The sequence below is a fragment of the Palaemon carinicauda genome, chromosome 11 (assembly GCF_036898095.1).
Source record: "Palaemon carinicauda isolate YSFRI2023 chromosome 11, ASM3689809v2, whole genome shotgun sequence".
Classification (NCBI taxonomy): Eukaryota; Metazoa; Arthropoda; class Malacostraca; order Decapoda; family Palaemonidae; genus Palaemon; species Palaemon carinicauda.
Genome location: NC_090735.1, coordinates 18,945,347 through 18,964,313, shown reverse-complemented (window position 1 = coordinate 18,964,313; position 18,967 = coordinate 18,945,347). Strand labels below are relative to the sequence as shown.

The 18,967-nt window shown below is 42.2% G+C and overlaps 1 protein-coding gene across 5 annotated transcripts in view; it reads right to left on the bottom strand.

The window, feature by feature from the left end:
* The window catches only part of LOC137649986 (dmX-like protein 2), a 192,412-nt gene that overhangs the window by 61,376 nt on the left and 112,069 nt on the right, over positions 1-18,967 (bottom strand). For all 5 annotated transcript variants that reach the window (XM_068382984.1, XM_068382988.1, XM_068382985.1 and 2 more), the window contains 6 exons: positions 11,460-11,627; positions 10,569-10,801; positions 9,550-9,722; positions 7,438-7,577; positions 6,423-6,664; positions 6,012-6,236 (listed from right to left, as the gene is read on the bottom strand). In XM_068382984.1, the coding sequence (XP_068239085.1) occupies positions 6,012-6,236; positions 6,423-6,664; positions 7,438-7,577; positions 9,550-9,722; positions 10,569-10,801; positions 11,460-11,627 (1,181 nt within the window). The remainder of the gene's footprint in view (positions 1-6,011; positions 6,237-6,422; positions 6,665-7,437; positions 7,578-9,549; positions 9,723-10,568; positions 10,802-11,459; positions 11,628-18,967) is intronic.

The following is an 18,967-nucleotide window of genomic DNA, read 5'->3' as shown; positions in this document are numbered from 1 at the left end:
GCCACCTGCGGACGCAACGCTGAAGGCATCCCCCCACAGGTGGACACGCAGGGGGACTGCCACCCCTAGGGCTTGCGGCCGCGGCCGCCACCCCTAGAAGTCTTGCCTCCCCTGGAGGACTTACCACCCCTCTTGACCTTGGCTGGAAAGGGCTGGGGCTTAGACACCACTTTCTTAGCTGCCGGTGCCTGTTTTGGAGCCTTACGAGGCTGTTGCTGCTGTTGTGGCGGGGCTGGAGGCTTATAGGGCCGAGTTGTAAGGGCCCTGTGGAGGAGGGAGTCCGTGCTGGATTTCCTCCACCTCTCAGCTGTTCGCTCCAAGTCTTGAGGCTCAAACAGGCTCTCCCCCAGGAGGGAGGCATGTCGGAGCCTACACACATCTACGGCGGGGACCTTCGGATGGAATCTCTCGGACACAGCATCGCGACGCTTCAACACCGAGTTGGCCCACAGGGTGGTAACCTGGTGCGCCAAGAACTCGATGGAGCGGGTGCCCGAGAGCAAGAAGGTCTCTAGGGCCTTCCTATTGGTCTCCTTGGACAAGTCCTCAGATCGCAATAGGATGCCCAGAGATCCTAACCAGAAGTCCAGCCACGAAGTGGCCTGCATGGCACACTTAGCGACCTTCTCGTGGTTAAGGATCTCTGCCGCCGAGAACGACACCTGCCGGGCAGAGAGTTTCTCCAAGGGAACTCCCTTCGCCAGCTCCTCCACAGAGTGATGGAGCGGAAGAGCGAGGTTGTGCTCACCCAGGATCTCGAAATACCTCCTCTGCTGAAGGCGAGGAGGAGGGATGAGTTTGTTCCCAGCAGTGGAACGACTGGAGGAGGCAAGAAGTGCGAGCTGAGCATTGGCCCTAGCTCTGGCACTCTTCAGCCCCCGAGACCAGGGCAGAGCTGCACTGGTCTTAGGGGCCTTCCGAACGTCGAACACTTCATCCAGAATTGTGTCTTTGCCTTCACGGGGGGGGGATGACTGGATCCGTAAGACTGTTAAGTTGCCTTATCAGGCTTAGGACCTGCCAGAAGGCATGTTCGGACTCTTGCTGTTCTCCTCCCTGCGGGCTGGCAGCTAAGTCTCCTGCCCCAGGAATCTCTTCCTGGGGTGATACGTGGACATTCCCCTGGGTAGTCATGGGTTCCTGTCGAATCCTTGCAGAGGATTTAGGGATGGTCTTGGAATCCTTGGGCTCCCTCCTAGGAGGGATACAGGATCCCAACAACGAGGTTCGAGGGGCCCCTTCCTCACGAGACAATTCTCCTGCCTGAAGCGAAGTCTCCCCCCCTGGTGCCGGGGGGAAGACTACCGGTCCACTGGACTCACCTGAGGACGGAAAGGCCTCGTCCACGGGAGAAGGAGAGAGTACTCGTGCAGGAGAGGGGACCCTCGAGACCGACCTCTTGGGAACCAACTTCGCCCTGGGGGAAGTCACCACGAAGTCCACTCCTCTCTTTCTCTTCAGCGTAGGAGAGACAGCCGCTGGTTTGTTACCCTGGCCGGCGAGTGCTGGTTTCATAACCCTCACTAACGCCCGTGCCAGCGGACCAAACCAAGTCTGCTGCTCAAAGGACACAGAGTCCGAAATCCTCGCTAAGGTGAAAGGGATCGGGCGATCCTTTGGAGTGGACACGACGGTACCTGCCTGAAAAGAAGGTGGGGAAGAATGCTGTAATGACCTGTCCTCGTCCTGCAATACCAACCTGTGCTTGGATGGAGGTGATCCCGAGTGCCGTCTAGGAGCACGCGTCCCTGCTGCTACCACCGGCTGTGGAATTCGCCGCGAACTATGGTCGCGCGAGGGTGAACGGTCGCGCAAAGGCGAATGGTTGCGCGAGTGATCGCGCGGGCGCACAGGCGAGCGGTCGCGCGGGCGCGCAGGCGAGCGGTCGCGCGGGCGCGCAGGCGAGCGATCGCGTGGGCGCGCAGGCGAGCGGGCGCGCGCAGGCGAGCGATCGCGCGGGCGCGCAGGCGAGTGGGCGTGAGGGTGGGCAGGTAAATGAACACGTGTCCGAGGCGACGAACGCAAGCGATGGCGCGACGGCGAGGGATCGTGCTGCCGCGTAGGTGAAGAAGATCGCTGGCGATAATGATCACGTGATGGTAAGCGATGGCGAGCAGCATGTGAAGGTGAATGATTGCGCGCAAGAGGGCGGTCGTTCAGGGTTGCGCGATGAGGAGCAGCATGCGTAAGCGGGCGATCGTTCAGGGTTGTGCGATGGCGAGCAGCATGCGCCGGTGAATGATCGCGTGAAAGGGTGCGATGGTGATCAGCATCCGCAGGAAGGCGATCGTTCAGGGTTGTGCGATGAGGAGCAGCATGCGTAAGCGGGCGATCGTGCAGGGTTGTGCGATGGCGAGCAGCATGCGCAGGTGAATGATCGCGTGAAAGGGTGCGATGGTGATCAGCATCCGCAGGAGGGCGATCGTTCAGGGTATTGCGATGAGGAGCAGCATGCGAAAGCGGGCGATCGTGCAGGGTTGTGCGATGGCGAGCAGCATGCGTAAGCGGGCGATCGTGCAGGGTTGTGCGATGGTGATCAGCATCCGCAGGAGGGCGATCGTTCAGGGTATTGCGATGAGGAGCAGCATGCGTAAGCGGGCGATCATGCAGGTTCGTGCGATGGCGGGCAGCATGTGAAGGTGATCGCTGGCGAACTGGTGATCGCTGGCGAGCTGGTGATCGCTGGCGAGCTGGTGATCGCTGGCGAGCTGGTGATCGCTGGCGAGCAGAAGGTCGACGCGTGTCCTGTGAGAGGATAGGTTCACGAGCAGGAACGGGAAGATCGCTGGCGCGTTGGCGAACATGTGTTTCTGACACACGCGCAGCACGATGTTGCGTAGCCACAGGACCAGGTGGATGGTGAGCAGGGAGTTCAGCAGGAACTAAAGGGTGGTCAGAGACCGCAGGGCGATGGTCCTCAAATGAGCGCTGACGCTCGGAAGAGAGCTGACGAGCAGGAGAGCGCTGGCGAGGGGGGCGAACCTCAGGAGAGAGCCGACGAGCAGGTGAGCGTCGGCGAGCAGGAGAGTCTTGGCGAGCAGGAGATCGTCGACGAGCAGGAGATCGCTGGCGAGCAGGAGAGCGCTTGTGCGCTGGCCCTGCTCGCGTAAGGGAAGAATCCCTTAGCCCCGAAGGGACCGTTGCCCGTCGGGTGACGAGTTCTCCAGAAGGCGAAGATCCGGCAGGAGATGGAGAGCGGTCCGCAGAGAGGTTCAAGGAGGGCGGAGTAGTCGGTTGAGGCTGACGAGGAGAGTCCCCCCCGGAGGACGAAGACCCAAAAAGGCGCCTCTTAGTCCCCCTGTAAGGGGAAGGGAGGCCCTTGTGGCGTAGAGGGCGGTGAGCCTTACGGCGGAGGCGGCCTCGGGGGAGATCGTCGGGACCATCGGTCCTCCGAAGGGGAGTCTCCTTCAAAACACTTCCCTCAGAAGGAAGCTGGGCAGCAGTCGAGACCGAAGGACTCACTTCCCCCTTCGAAGGATGCACGGAAGGAGGAGGAGAGCCTAGAGCACCATCACCAGCAACAGCACCTGCGTCGGAAGGCCCAGCCACGTCGGAGGCCTCTGTCACCACGACGTCGACAATAGACAGAGGGTCTACCTCCGCTACCACCGGCGACTGTTTAACAGCGGCCCCCAACGAGACAAGGTCAATAAGAGCGACCCTGGAGGGCAAGCCCTTAAGCCCCAGGGACGACCAAATCTGCAACAGATCATCACTGGATAAAGTATTATTATCAATAACCTCCCCCGGAGGAGGAGGGGGAACCGCCTCGCTATGGGAGGCGACGCCCTCTCCCCCCACCGAAGGTAGGGAAACAGAACAAGGGCCTGCGCTCCCACTCGGACGACTCTCCTTAGGAGGCGGACGAGGGGGAGCTTCGGAGGAGGTTTGGGCGGCGGAAGAAGAGTCCCGAGAACCTTCCTCCTTCAAGGCTAACCCCGGAGGAGAACGGTCTCTCTTGGACTTCTTCTTACGCCGACGGCCAAACCTCTCCCACTGGGAGGCAGACCACTCCCTGCACTCACGGCACATGTTATCCTGGTCGCACCGTCGGCCCCGACATTGAGGGCAGAGGGTGTGAGGATCCGTAATCACGTCCGACATGAAAGTCCCACAAGGACGGCCGGCAACTCCAGGGCATGTCCGCATATTAAATAAAAGAAAATAACTGAAGGTCAACTTCCAACCAATCACACAAGCTGTAAAGAAAAAGAAGAAAATTAAAGGCTGTCACGAAGGCGATGAACAGACACGTCTGATCACCGCCGAGCCAAAAGTGAAGTGAAGCAAGTCACCGGTGTGTGGAGGGGGGAGGGGTAGCAAGCTACCCTTCCTCAACCCCCGCTAACTAGCGCGCGGGTAATTAACCCTCGTTAAAAACTATTGGCTCGTCATTTCAGCTGCGCTAAAAGTAAACCCTTTGTAAATAGCGTGGTTTGTATTTCGGTTACGGAACAAATTTGCTAATACTTATTGCCCTGGGATGGGTTAACACCTAACCTACCTACTCACAGCCCAATGCCTATGCTAGGTCGACTAACGCATTAAGTAACACACTGTACAGATGATATTGTTTTTAGTTTGTCTTTATCCTAGCATAAGTATTGTGTTAATAAATAGAAACATTTAAAAAAGTGTACAGTACAAGTAATACATACATGGTAATACTACAATTCACAATAATACGAGTCACCCCAAATACTTACATATACAGTACCCTGTACATATATGTAGAGTAACAACAAAACACTGCTATTCCTATCTAACAACACTCACTGATACTGTAGTGCATAATGCTGTAATATATGTACAGTGCTATCACTCTGTACAGCTTAATTAGCTAAGGTAACACTCGTAAGTGTTTACTGTTTTCGGATGACTGACTAGCGCTGTTCAAAGTCACTGTATGAGTAGCCTATATCTATATTAATACTGCCAAGTACAGTATTTCATATGCAATACTATGCAGTAGTTAATATAGCAATAACATTCCAGTGTTATGCAATGAATACACTAACACAATAAAAATGAACAGAAAACTTCATAAGTACAGTACCACTAACCGTTTATGTACTAAGTTCTATGCAGTAAGTCTGAAGTATCATGCATTTCCTTGTGTCATCGACTGTTTGGCATGTGGGGTAAAGTCATACACAGTACGTATCACATTTTACACTAAAATCACTATGTATACGCACACTGAATATGTAGGTTTTTTTTTTTACGCTGCTTTTTTAAATTACGTGATTCTGCACAAAAACGACTGTGGGAGATGCACTTGCGAGAAGAAACAAAGCAAGATTAAGGTCAAGTGAGCCAGAGATGTGGTGTTGTGCTGTATAGAGAGGAAAACGTTGCGAAGCACGACGGGTACAAAGAAGCATGGTTGATTTGAAATCATCGTGCCTCGAGAATACTTATCACGAATTGCGAATACATTATATTCTATTAACTAGGTTATATGATTTTCTTTATTACAGATGACCGAATCTGCGAAGAGAGATCCTGCGGCAATCGAGGGGTGACTGTACTTCAACTTCTATTAGGGTACAAGATTCATCTTCTCCCTGTTCACGATATCAAGAAATTGTGGCAAAATGCAAGAATACGATCTTGATCCTGTAATAACTGCCTCTCGGAGGAGGTTAGGATCAATCAAACACAAACTGCTTACTTCCATTCCATCTCTAACAGTTTTCACTTCCTGAAAAGAGAAAGAAATTGAACAAGCTTGACAAAAGCTGAATGTACATGTCATGTGTATGCGCCAGCAGCCAAATCAAAGGTGAAGACTGGAAAGGGGTTGAGCTACTTGTGCCCTGCAACCTCACCAACTTGATAACCACTTGTTATCCATCTTTAATAACAGGCTCCAGCTTGTGCTGAATTAACGTCCATAATTAAAGGACAAAGGTTTGTATGCCGCGTAAGAACAATTTGCTTTTTTTTTGTCATTTTACTCTCCCAACTTATATACTTTGCATGAAGCTACTGTGAAATACTTATTTTACCTTTCTCATTAGAAGTGTGATAATTGACATTTCAGGGGGAAGGAACTGCTCTCTGTATGCTGGTTTTGCTTCTCCATCAGTGGAGGAACCTCGCGGGTCCTGAAAACCTAACTGGCCTAAAAGTTTCATGTTGAACTTCATGCGTGTCTTCTGAAGACTTGAAATGGTGGAAAGGATCCTTTCGCCACTAACAGGTCCTGTTTCTTTTTCTAAGGAACTCTGGGTCTAAAGAAATGTGAAAAAAGAAATATATCTCACCATCATGTGATATTAAAAGACTGGATAGATCACCAGTTATCTTTATAAAAAGCAATCTTTACTTTATATTTTAAGTCTGGAAAAATATCATTGCTTATTATTGTACACTAATAATTACTATAATAATTGCAAAAAATAAAAATTAATACTTACTGGTAAAACATTCGTTATGACCTTTAATAACTTTTTGACTCCACCTCCAAAGACAACAGCCCATTCTTTTTCAGAAAGTGGCTGGGCAACAAGACGATATAGGACATAAGCATCACTGGCTGATATTCCATGAACTAAAAGACTTAAGTATACAGCAACAAAGGCCTCACACAGAAGAACATTCAACTTTGGTGTATCCTCATCTCGTTCTCGAGCAACAAGTGCTAAAAGAGATGTCACCCCTGCCAAAAAAAAAAAAAAAAAAATCAACATTGACCTTATTTATATAATATAAATTTTGTATTCTATCTCCATTAATAAACACACTTAAAATTACATGCTACAATTTGATTTGGCTGTGCCATATAACTTCTAACATACTAGACAGCATTTCAATTTCTAATCTTTCACAAAAAATGCTCTGAGGCTATGCTTGTAGCATAAAAGCAGTCTCTAAGTCGTCCCCATTTAAAACGCTTCATCCATTTAATCCTATCTTAAAAATCATGCTTAAAGAATACAGAGCAGTTTTGAAATTGTCAACTCCATTACTACAGATTTTGATAGTCTACAGATAGGCATAGAAACTAAGGTGTTGATAGAAACTTTTATGATAGTAATTCTTTAGGTATGTGTGAATAGTTAACTCATACACTATGGTTCTTTCATTGCTCATGTAATGAATGAAGATCTTGAACTGACGTTAAGAATAAGATAGAACCATGATAGAGTACAGCATATTTATGAAAGGGTATAGTCTAAAAGCATTGAATACCAGATAAGTCCTTAAAATAAATTTAAAAGTTAAGTTGCAGAATGTCTGGTTTTTTTGAATGGTCACATTTGAGTTAACCTGGACATGCAATTGGTGGTTAATGGATTTAATTTTTTTTTAAAATGGGTAGACCTCCAAAATACATACTAATCTGAGACATAACTAGTGCTTTACGATACTTTAGGTATGTAATAAAAATTTCATGGAACAGAAAATACTCAAAACCAATTATAATCATACCTGGCCATTTAGCAGGGGCTGTGCATACTTGCAAAGGCTCATCATCATGGGAGTGTCCATTCCGGAAGTCACGGCCAACTAAATGAGATTCACGATGAGCTACAGTTATGTGCTGGATGTCAACTCCTAATGCAGCCACTCTGTAACATTAGGCCAATACTACCTTAGTATCATTCAAATATCAACTAAATGTAATATGACTTAAGTCTTAACCCTATCTCATATAGAAGGGTATTCTACAGAGAAAGAATACTGTATAGGAAATTGATAAATTACCATAAAACTATATGTCAAAATGGTATAATTGAAAAATAGGTATGGCTGGAGTGTTTATATACTCAATACACCAAGGAACTAATTTGAATGCCTTGTTGCAATTTCATTACAGTACTGTACAGTAACCCCTCATCATATCGCAGTTCATCTACCGCTCTCTCAGTATTCTGAGGGTTTTTAAATACTATATCCATCCATCCATATACCAAAGGCACTTCCCCCAACTTTGGGGGGTAGCCGACAACAACAAGGAACAAAACAAAAAAGGGGACCTCTACTCTCTACGTTCCTCCAGCCTAACCTGTGGCCGCGGGGGCATAAAACAATTAGAATAGCGCCAACGTTATCCCTGCGTGTCGTAAGAGGCGACTTAAAGGGACGGGACGAGGGGAGTGGGAACCCCCTCTCCTGTATAAAAAATCCTGTGAGACAGCAACAAAATACTATATATTATATGTAAATCTACATTGACGACAGTTTCTGACACAAACTTTACATTATTTGTATTTTCATTATTTTTTGTTATAAATACTGTATTCATATCGAGGCTTATGAATTAGTATTAGGGCTTATAAAAGCATAAATTTATAGATAATGAAAATATGAAAAACTATAAAAGTGAAAAAAATATACTATAGACATCTGTATCTACTTGGTGGTTTTTCAGCTTTAAAGGAGGGTCTTGGAACATAACACCCTGATAGATTCAATTACTAACACACTTTTCCATATAAAAAATTGGAAGCACATTGAAAGATAAATGGTTCAAGATATAATTTCTCATTTTAATAGCATAATGTGTTACATGGATACAAAATATTTTTATTTAAATAAAATAATGTGTTAAAGGAAAAGCAGTTGAAAACATTAATTATGGAATATTGTTTCTAGCTACAAAACAATTCAAACTATCCCATGCACATGTGATGATCTTAACGATAGCTTTTGTTAGTAAATCTTAGAGCAAACTATCTTTAAGGAAGTTTTGCAGGTAGGGAACAAATAAAAAATTCCATCAAATACATTAGGTGAGATCCATGTACGTGGGGATTTTTTATCTTTATTTTTCTACAAAACAATAGAGTTTTAAAGAATACAAGAGAAGATACTCTATGCAAAAATATATTCTTATGCTATACTATACAGAAACTAAAATAAAATCCACATCCATACACAGATTGGAAAATTCAAGAAGCCTTAGGAGTATGTTAAACTGGAATAACTTTTCATACCATATACATATTCACAACTGGGATAATAAGCCTCAGGTCACACAAAATGGCCTTGACATTGCTATTAATATTATGCCACAATTATAGATCTAGGGTCATGCGAGAAAGAAATTGGCTACCAAAGTAAATGTTAGTGACGGTTGGATTTTTTGTGTATCATAATAGTGACCTCAAAATAGTTTTTTTAAATGAAGGAGGTGAATTACAGGTATGGTACAACACTAGCTTAACAGTATATCAACATAGGAAAAATAAAATACGAGTTTCCCTTCACTCATTTGTACATATTCATATGTACATATTCTCTCATTTGTACATATTCATATGTACATATTCTCTCATTTGTACATATTCATATGTACATATTCTCATTTATATCTCAATTCAGTGTAAAGTAAAACAAAATGAAAACATGAAACATCTACTAGTCAAAGTTCAAATGCATAAAAAGTATTTACAAAAGAATTATTAAAAATTAAGAGTAAAAGCACATAAGAAAGGAAAACAAAATAACAAAACAAATACTATCTACTTATATACAAAATATTTTTTATGAAATCATGCCAATTATAGAACCTCTATAAACTCTAGTAGGAGAACTTACCTGTGTTGAGCTTTGACAGTGAATGTTTCTGAATCACAAAGTGACTGGTAGATACACGCTGACAAGGCTGCAGCCAAATTTCTTAGCACATTAGCCTGACACATAAGTTGAGAACCTGGATGAGACACGCCTGATATTTCCAGCAATGATTGTAAGAGTTCATGGGTGCCAGCCTGTAGATGAACATAGTTGCTTAAAATGGTGAGTTGAAACAATGGGAACACAGTATTTCTACCCATGAGGTGATTTTTATTAATACACAACAATAAACATTTAATCTGGATATCTAATAGGAGTTTTGGTAGAGCTCATAGTCAGAACAAAGGAGACATTATAAAGTGCAAAGGAAAAATGTTAACCTAAAGCTCAAATATTTTCTTTTATCTGGTTTTGGATCAGCAGGAATGCATAAGCTCCGAGGACAGATTTCAATTTTGTAATCCTCCTAGAAAGTATCAAGGGGTAAAATACTGTCAAGCCATAATAAATAGCACCTATAGATTCTAATGAATCATCATCCCAGAATATAAGATTTAAATCTAATATGAAAAGTGAAGATGCAAACAGGATTACTAGTCTTTAGCTCAATAAAAACTATGTTATATTAAAGTTATACTTGTTTTAAATACACTTATTTAAATGTGACAGTAAAGTCTCATATTACATTAAGTTTAATTATCGTTGACACCAAATTGTGGACCGATCTTTCTTATCATTTAGTTACGTAGTTGAATTGGGGAACTTCAGAAGTTCAATCTTTGTGGTCTAGTTTTTTGTTGAGGAAGTGTTTTAAATTTCATTATATTGTATAATTCATCTGTAACTTACTTATCTAACTTTATCCTCCATCTTAATCTATTTATTAATTTTATTTACCTCTTATAGTTTATTCTTTATTTCTTTTTTTGTTTTACCTACAGGGGCCATTGGGCTTGTGGCATTCTGCTTTTCCAATTAGAGTTGCAGATTGGTTTACAATGATGATAATGACAATAATAATAAACAAATATAATACACACCTGCAAGTGGCGAACAGGATCTGACACGACCGTCTTGTTGGAGGCAATGGAGGCAGATAATAAGGGAAGTGTCGTAGGAAAAGGTAAAGGAGATAATAATTGCTGTTTACTATTTTCTTGTTGGAGTTCTTGCAGGAGCAAAATCAACTCCATTCTAACAGATGCTAGTCCACCTCCACTGGACCCATGCAGTGAACAGTAACTGAGCAGTGTCCGTAATAGTTGTTGATTAGCTGAAAGGACAGAGAAGGATGCATAAACAGTTGCAAAACAAGTTTCTGCAGTGACAAGACGTTGCCCATTTAAACATCTAATAAGTTAACGGAAAAGGGGATTTTAACAAAAAAATTTGTTATTTCCATACTCACCTTGTCCCTATTGCTTCTTCTCCAGTAGGTCTCTCAATTGATATTTACCTCTACAATTAAAAAAAAGGATTTGTATGCTATGGAGGAGTAAACAACGTATTAGAAGAATGCACTAATTTAATTTCAAATTTTTTTGTGCCAAAAGTACAAAAAACCTACGTAAAGGTAGAATTATGGCAATTGACTGCACTGAACACAGCAAGTCAAACTGCTGGAAATAATACGATTCTTCCTTGTTAGTCATATGATCAGAAGACCTACTTATTCCCACATTTATCTTTTCAGACTTCCATTTCATTTCTCAGTGAGAACATTTTCCACCAAATACCACATAAAGCAGCCATATCCTTCCTATCAGAATGCTTCATTTGAAAGAGGAATCTAAATTCTACTCATGTTGTTAAACTACTAATAATGAAGGCTACCAAGATAGAATATACAATATCCCATACAGACCCATAAAAAATAAGATTTCCAGATTTAGAACATGACTTGTCACCTAAAAGTTGAAACTGAAACTTACCCATTAGCCATCGTTTCCGTTTTGCTGCTCTTTCTAGTTTTTCTTCAAACTCTAGCTTCTCCTGCTGCAGTATCTCGTGTAGTGTAGATGGCTCATTAATATTGATTGGGGATGGGACTGGAATTTGTTCTGCCTCATCAGCAGGGAGTGACTTGATGAGATCCGGCCCTGAACAAAATCAAATGAAAATTCTTATCACAAACTGGAGATCATAATGCCTTACATTGTTCCTGATTTACATAGAAATTTTACATAAAAACATATGACTTTCCTCAGAAAACTATACTGTATACTTTTATATAAAAACAAGTTTAACAATAACATTACATCAACCAATAAAAACCCAATTGAAATAAAAAAGCTACCACATTTTACTCTGACAACCTGAGGACTGGAAATGCTATTATAATTAACGCTTTGTTAAAGTTATTTGCATTATGATTAAAATTGAATAAGAAAATCTATCTATCTATTTACCGAGACACTTTCCCCAATTTTGGGGGGTAGCCGACATCAAACAAAAGAACAAAAGGGGACCTTTCCTCTCTTCGCTCCTCCCAACCAGACGAGAGATTCAGCCGAGTTTGGCTGGTACTGCTAGGGTGCCACAACCCACCCTCCCCCGTTATCCACCACAGATGAAGCTTCATAAGCTGAATCCCCTACTGCTGCTACCTCCGCGGTCACCAAGGCGACAAGAGGAAGCATCAAGGCCTACCAGAAATGCGTCGCAATCGCTCGCCATTCATTCCTATTTCTAGCATGCTCTCTTGCCTCTCTCTCACATATATCCTCCTATCACCCAGAGTTTTCTTCACTCCATCCATTCACCCAAACAATGGCCTTCCTCTTGTAATTCTCCCATCAACTCTTGCATTCATCACCTTCTTTAGCAGACAGCCATTCTCCATTCTCTCAACATGGCCAAATCACCTGAACACATTCACATTCACTTTAGCTACTAAATCATTTTTTACACCCGTTCTCTCTCTCACTACTTCATTCTTAACCCTATCTAATTGAGATACACCAGCCCTCTATTCTTTACAACTCCCTACACTGCCCCCAACACTTTGTATCCTTTATACACTGACATACTGTACATCTACTTCCATCCACCATGTGTTGCAACAACAGACCCCAAGTACTTAAACTGATCTACTTATTCAAGTACTTACAAAAAATCCTTTGAACAAATGTGGAGACAAACACCTATGATCCATTGCTCAACTTTATTTGGCTACCTCAGAATAATGAACTACAGAATACAAGCTGTTATCTAAAATAATAAAAGTTTCAAATACTTTCCCATACACAAAAGTAAATTTATTCAATACTAAAAGGAAACTAAAAAATTTAGAGGATGATATATCTAAAAAAATAAAATATGTGAGAAGGTGGCTTGGAGTACCTTACAAGGTTATGAGACTGATAAACAAAAAGTGCGATGCCACCCTACACTACAGGAAAAAGAAAGTTACAGTACATAAGAAATGTGCTGTCTTTGATTAAGTAAATTATCTTTTTTCTTAATTCTTTTAAAAAGGCATATTAAGAATGGAATGGAAACACTAAAAAATTCATAAGCTAAGACTACATTCCACTAATCATAAGTAAAGTATGACAGCCAATAGCCTAAAACTCCCTTAGACCAATAGAATTGATAATGTTACCAAGTTTTCCTAATTATGTGATGATATACTCTTCTCTGAAATATTAAAAAAATGAAGCGTGTGCTGAATTTAAGTGAAAAAAAAATACAAAATGAACTTAACAATTCATAAATTCCATAAATTATCTTAAATCAGATTAAAACATAAGACGTACCATAACAAAAACAAGGACTCTACAACACAAGATATATTAGATATTTTAGTGTAATGCATAAAATTACTCAGAGAAAGAGAGAATGAGGCAATATTTCAGCAGAATAAACACAAGACCATATTAGTTGTTATCAGGATATACAAATTTTGCATCTAAGTTTGTCAAGCATGATTGGTGAAGAATGGCTCTACTGAATAACAGATAAGACAAACACAAAAACAAAGAGGCTATTTACAAGAAAATGGCTGGTATAGTACTATCTTCCAACATTTAGAGTTATCTTTAACAAGACCTCAAATAGAGCCTACTGTTATACTTTAAGTTTACTTGGTAATGTGCGAGGTTGACATTTTGTAATGTCTGATTATGAAGAAATCCGAAGTAAAAGACCAATAAATAGAAGGAAGATTTTACTTAAAAATTCCATCAGCCCAATAATGACTCCGTTCTTGAAAGTGCCTAACCCTCAACAAAAGTTTCTTTATGAAACAAAGGAAGGATGAGATACCAGAGGATAAAAAATTCTGGACACTAATCACTAGGAAATATATAACAGGTAAAAGATATTGGATAAAGGTACTCTATGTGGAGAGTTCTTCTACCCCATTAATCATGCTTTTCATCTGTAGATGAAACTTTACTTTACTGACAGATGTAAGAATCCCCCACCACCAAAAAAATAATGTGAACCACATGAAATTTTAGTGCCACTTGCAGTTGCATATCTTACACTGACTTGACAAATAACCTCAAGTGTGTTCCATAAGCAACTTAACATTAGATCCCCTGCCAATCCTAAGCTGAATGAGAACTTCCTTCCAAAGGAAATCCCTGAAAATTAAACTGCCCTAAACTGCCCCTTACATATTAGATGACAACTATAGTACACATGGGGAATGGGGATTCAGGATAACACTGTATGTGGAAAACAAAATGGGCAGTAAAGGGATTACAAGGATTGGGGAAGAAAATGCTATTGAGGGAGAATTTGGTTCACAAGAAGTGAAAATATCCCTCTAACATATATATAGATTTTTTAGTTTGACACAAATTTTAAGGTTATTAAAAGGTAATTTAAGTGCTGCACGGTTATCAAGTCTTAAAATTTGTTAAGCAAATATTCATATTCTAGTCATTAGGAACAGCTTGGATGGATCTATAGATACATGATACCCATAATTCCTTACAATTGAAGTACTTTCTTTGAACAGAAATATCATACAAACCTTAGTACTTTAATAAGTGTATGGCTTCAATGAAGTCATACCCAAATCAAAGGATGATGGTAAGAAAAAATAAAACATTCTAGTTTATATGTGAAAAAAAAGTCATACCCAAATTAAAGGATGATGGTAGGAACAAATAAAACATTCTAGTTTATATGTGAAAAAAAATTGAATGAGAAAAATTCCATTTGGCTGGTGGATACCTGGATGGTTTAATTCATTTATCATCTACTGTACATGTTTTTTATCTGGCGCATGAAAAGCACATGCATAGGAATTCGAAGCAGCAGTATTACAATAATAAATAAAATATAAGAAATTCAAAAAGTAAATTGGATTTTCCTTTGCTATACAAACTTGAGCCCTTTAAAATAGGAAATGTCTACGGTGGACCTGGAACAACTGTTGAAATTGTTAACGAGGTAGATAGGGAGAGCAAGCGTGTATCCCCACTCACTCCTGTCAAAGATCCTTCACATTTGACCTTCGACTCAGGATTGAGAGGTGTGGTACAATACCAAGAACTAAGGTATTCAAGGACTTGTGGGTACAGTATACTCCCTTAAATAAAAAGCTGTGAAGGTTGTTTGTCACTTTCAAAATCCTTCCTTACCTGTTTGACTGCACATTCTTTGAAGTCTTCAGTGGAAATATTACCTCTGACTTCATGAGCTCTAGTTTGAGCTGGTGTCTTGACCTCCTCAAAGGTCTCACAAAGCCAGAAAGAGACTGTTCTTAACACTCTTGGCATCTCTTTCTTGGTTCTGGAAGTCCCATGGGAAAGTCACAGATAGGTACTAATCTAAGATGTTAAGTCCTCTTCATATAGCACAATAGAGCCTTCACGAGACACACGCATTTCCTCTTAATTACCACCCAATGCTCAATGAAGAAAGGGTATGGAGAAGGACTCAAACTTGGGTAGTGTGACGATGGGTTCTGAGTTTGGTCATGAGCTTTCAAGCCTGGCATAAACACGAGAGTCCGTGCCACTCACCAACTCTTTTCTCCAAAGCTGCTGATCGTTAAAAGACAGTCTTGAGGATTAAATCGCTGACTGATGACTTTTGAAAGGTTCATATAGGGCATGTGTATGACTTAAGAACATGAGTCACGTCCCATTTTGGGGGCGTGAGGACCCGAAGTGAGAAAAACTGCTCGAAGCTCTTCACAAGCATCAACTCCCATGAGGAGGAGAGGATTTTGCTCTTCAGTCAGAAGTCAAGGATCAGGTGTAGCCTTCCCAAGTTGTGACTGAGACGCACTTCTTAGTAAAGATCAGCAAATAAGCCTGCACTTCAGATGCTAACAGATTGAGATATCACTAGGCTTGTGACTCTCCAGGAGCAAATGGTGATCAACACTTGGTTGACCGGTCAGAAAATCAGTCTGAATTGGGAAAGGCATAAGTTTCTCCAGAAGTATCTGGCTAACAGCTCTACAGCATTATTTGCTGACCAGATATACATCTGCTTATCAACTTGCAAAGAGATATGATATCTCTTTCCTTGCTTGCTGATGTAAGCTACAACGATAGTGTTGTTGCTCATCAACAATGCCAAGTGCTTCCTCAAACATTCTTGGATTTCTAGTATATCCAAAAAGTTGAAGCAAATGTATTTATTCTGCTGACCACACACCAGATGTGACAAGGTTGCCCAGGTAAAAGCCCACACTCCTTCGATCGATGCATCTGCAAATAGATGCATGTCTTGGGGCAGAGAGTTAAGGGGCTTTACTGGTGAGGTTTCCTTCATACAGCCACCAGGAAAAATCAGCCCACACCTCCTGTCAGATTGGAGCAAATCAGAACAGGGTACATCCGGGGGTCAACCAGTGATCCTCCAACACCAGTGAAGGGATCTCTGGTGGAGATGCTCATGAATCCCCTGAGGAATGAGTTTCTCAAATGAAGAAGGGTGGCCGAGAAGAATTGACAACGTCGAGCTGAAGTACCCTCTGGAAAGAGTGGTTGCACCAACTATCTAAGCTTTCTAATGCTCTTGTCTAATGGAAAGACTCTTGGTTGGGCATGAGATTTGACTTCTCCCAATCTATCACAATCCCACAGTCAAGAAGGATATTTCGATCCTGAAGCAACTGCCTCTACGAGGAGGCCAGGAAAAACTTATTGTTGGGATACATGAAAAGATGTATTCCATATGAGTGACCAAGCTGAACACCACCTGGAGCGTTGTGCAGTCTGAACACAGGGAGGGTCTAGAACTGGTACATCACTCCGTTGAGATAGAAGCAGAGGTACTTCCGAGAGGACTGATGAATGGGCACTTGGAAGCATGCATTCTTTAGGTTCACTGAAAGTAAGAAGCATTCTCTAATGGAGTAGTGGAGCTCAGTACAAAACATACGGTTCCATCCTAAACCTGATCTCTGTACAAACTGGTTCAGGGGAGAGAGGCCGATCATCAGTCTCCAGCCCTCACACCACGACTTCTCCCAGAGAAGTACAATGTACAAGCCTAGAGAACTATCTTGAATGCCTTCGAGAGGAATCTTCTCCAGCATCCCTTTAACTTCGGCACAATGATACTGGGAGATAGTTACGAACACAATTGGTCTGCAAGATATGGGCAGGCTACCAGTCTTTTAAAGGTAGTAGTAGCCATTCCGAAGACACTCACAACCAAAATCTTCGACCTATTTTCTGCCAGGTTGCCCAATGGCCTGCCAAACATACCCCTACTAGCAAAAAAAGTCGAGGGGGATTCCAATGAGCATTCCCCTCTATTTTTGTGCCTCAGGTACTAAACTAATCAGGTTGGGGGCATCAGAAAGGATGTACCTGCACAGGAGCCTTCCAAATAGAGGAAATTGCATGTGGACCTCATCAAGGCCTAGAGAAGGTCGAGGCATCATGGCCGCACCAAAAGTTTTGTCCGCAGATGCCCTCGAAAAGCCATGACCCTTGAAGGGGACTGTGTGGTGGATCAGGGAGTCCTGCAAAGCAGATCTCCACTTCTCGACCGCCGCTTGCATGACTCCTCAATAAAAATTAACGTGGACTCATGCACCAAAGCATTCCAAAATAAGTTACCTCTAGAACACCTAGTTTTGAGAATTGGGACACCAGAGTCCCTCACTTTCAAACCCCAGTTGCCTCACTAGTTTGCTGCATGGTGTGATAAAAAAAGATCAATGTACAACCCTTGTCTATTGTACTTCTCCAAAATGTCAGTAGTTGATAACCCCGCCGTATTTGTGAAGTATGTCACGACGAGTGATTACTGGACAAGCCTTGAGACTGCTTGGATGGTCACCATGACATGTTTCTGTGGCTACCGACTTGAAAGCCAAGAAGGGTGTGCCTTCTGATCCAGATTATTAGTATTATTACTATCATTACTTGGTAAGCTACAACCCTAGTTGGAAAAGCAATATGCTACAAGCCCAGGGGCCCCAACAGGGAAAATAGCCCAGTGAGGAAAGGAAAAAAGGAAAAAATATTTTAAGAACAGTAATAACATTAAAATAAATAATTCCTATATAATCTATAAAAACTTTAACAAAATAAGATGAAGAAAAATTAGATAGTGCACACATCAAAGGGTCAATCTGAAGTAGCCTTAGCTACCAGCTCCTTCAACATGACATTGAAGGCCTACCTACAAGATCAAACGTGTCATAGGTGGTCTGCAAGGAAGAGCTTCCAGTACATCTTGATATGCTCGATCACCTCCCACTCCACCTACGCTGAAAATACTTTCCAATGTAGACCTGAGTTCTCTCTACTCCTAAAGCATACACCCTGGGAGCAAGCCAGGGGTATATACACAGAAGCTTTAGCAAACGGCAAGCTCAATGAGGAGCTTAATGTACTAAACAGTCACTCGGGCATTGTAATGGGCATTGCCAAGAATGAAACCGGAAAAGATTTAGCCGACCTGTCTTCAAAGAATACATCTGCCTTTAACAAGCTACAAACCACAATTAGTAAATGGGAATAATTGCAAACAATCATGCGCACAGCGAGTGGATCTATTTATTGTGGGTTTAAGTCATAAACAAAGGCAGTATCCAACCTACCCTGGCATTTCTGTTTCGTTCCATTATGAACATGAGCAAATATCAAACAATGAAGCTAAAATGCTTAAGAACAAAATTAAAGAGCCTTGGATAGGAAACAATAGTACGACTGTTCTGTACTCTTTGCGGCCATAAACAAAAGTGAAGAACCTTTGACATAAAAGTGGGTTGAGCTACTCGCCAGTGTTCACCGCCTGTCATTAACTACCTCGTTAATGATTCCAATGGGCATTCTACCACCTATGAAGACATTACCTATTTTAAAGAATAAAACATTTATATATGCACAGGAACAAACGCTGAAGTAATTCCTATGAGTGAATGGACTTCATGCTCTATACAATAATATCTCTTTTTTCTGGCAAAAGAGAAAAAAAAGCTGAAAACTAAAATAATCGAGATTTTCAATTA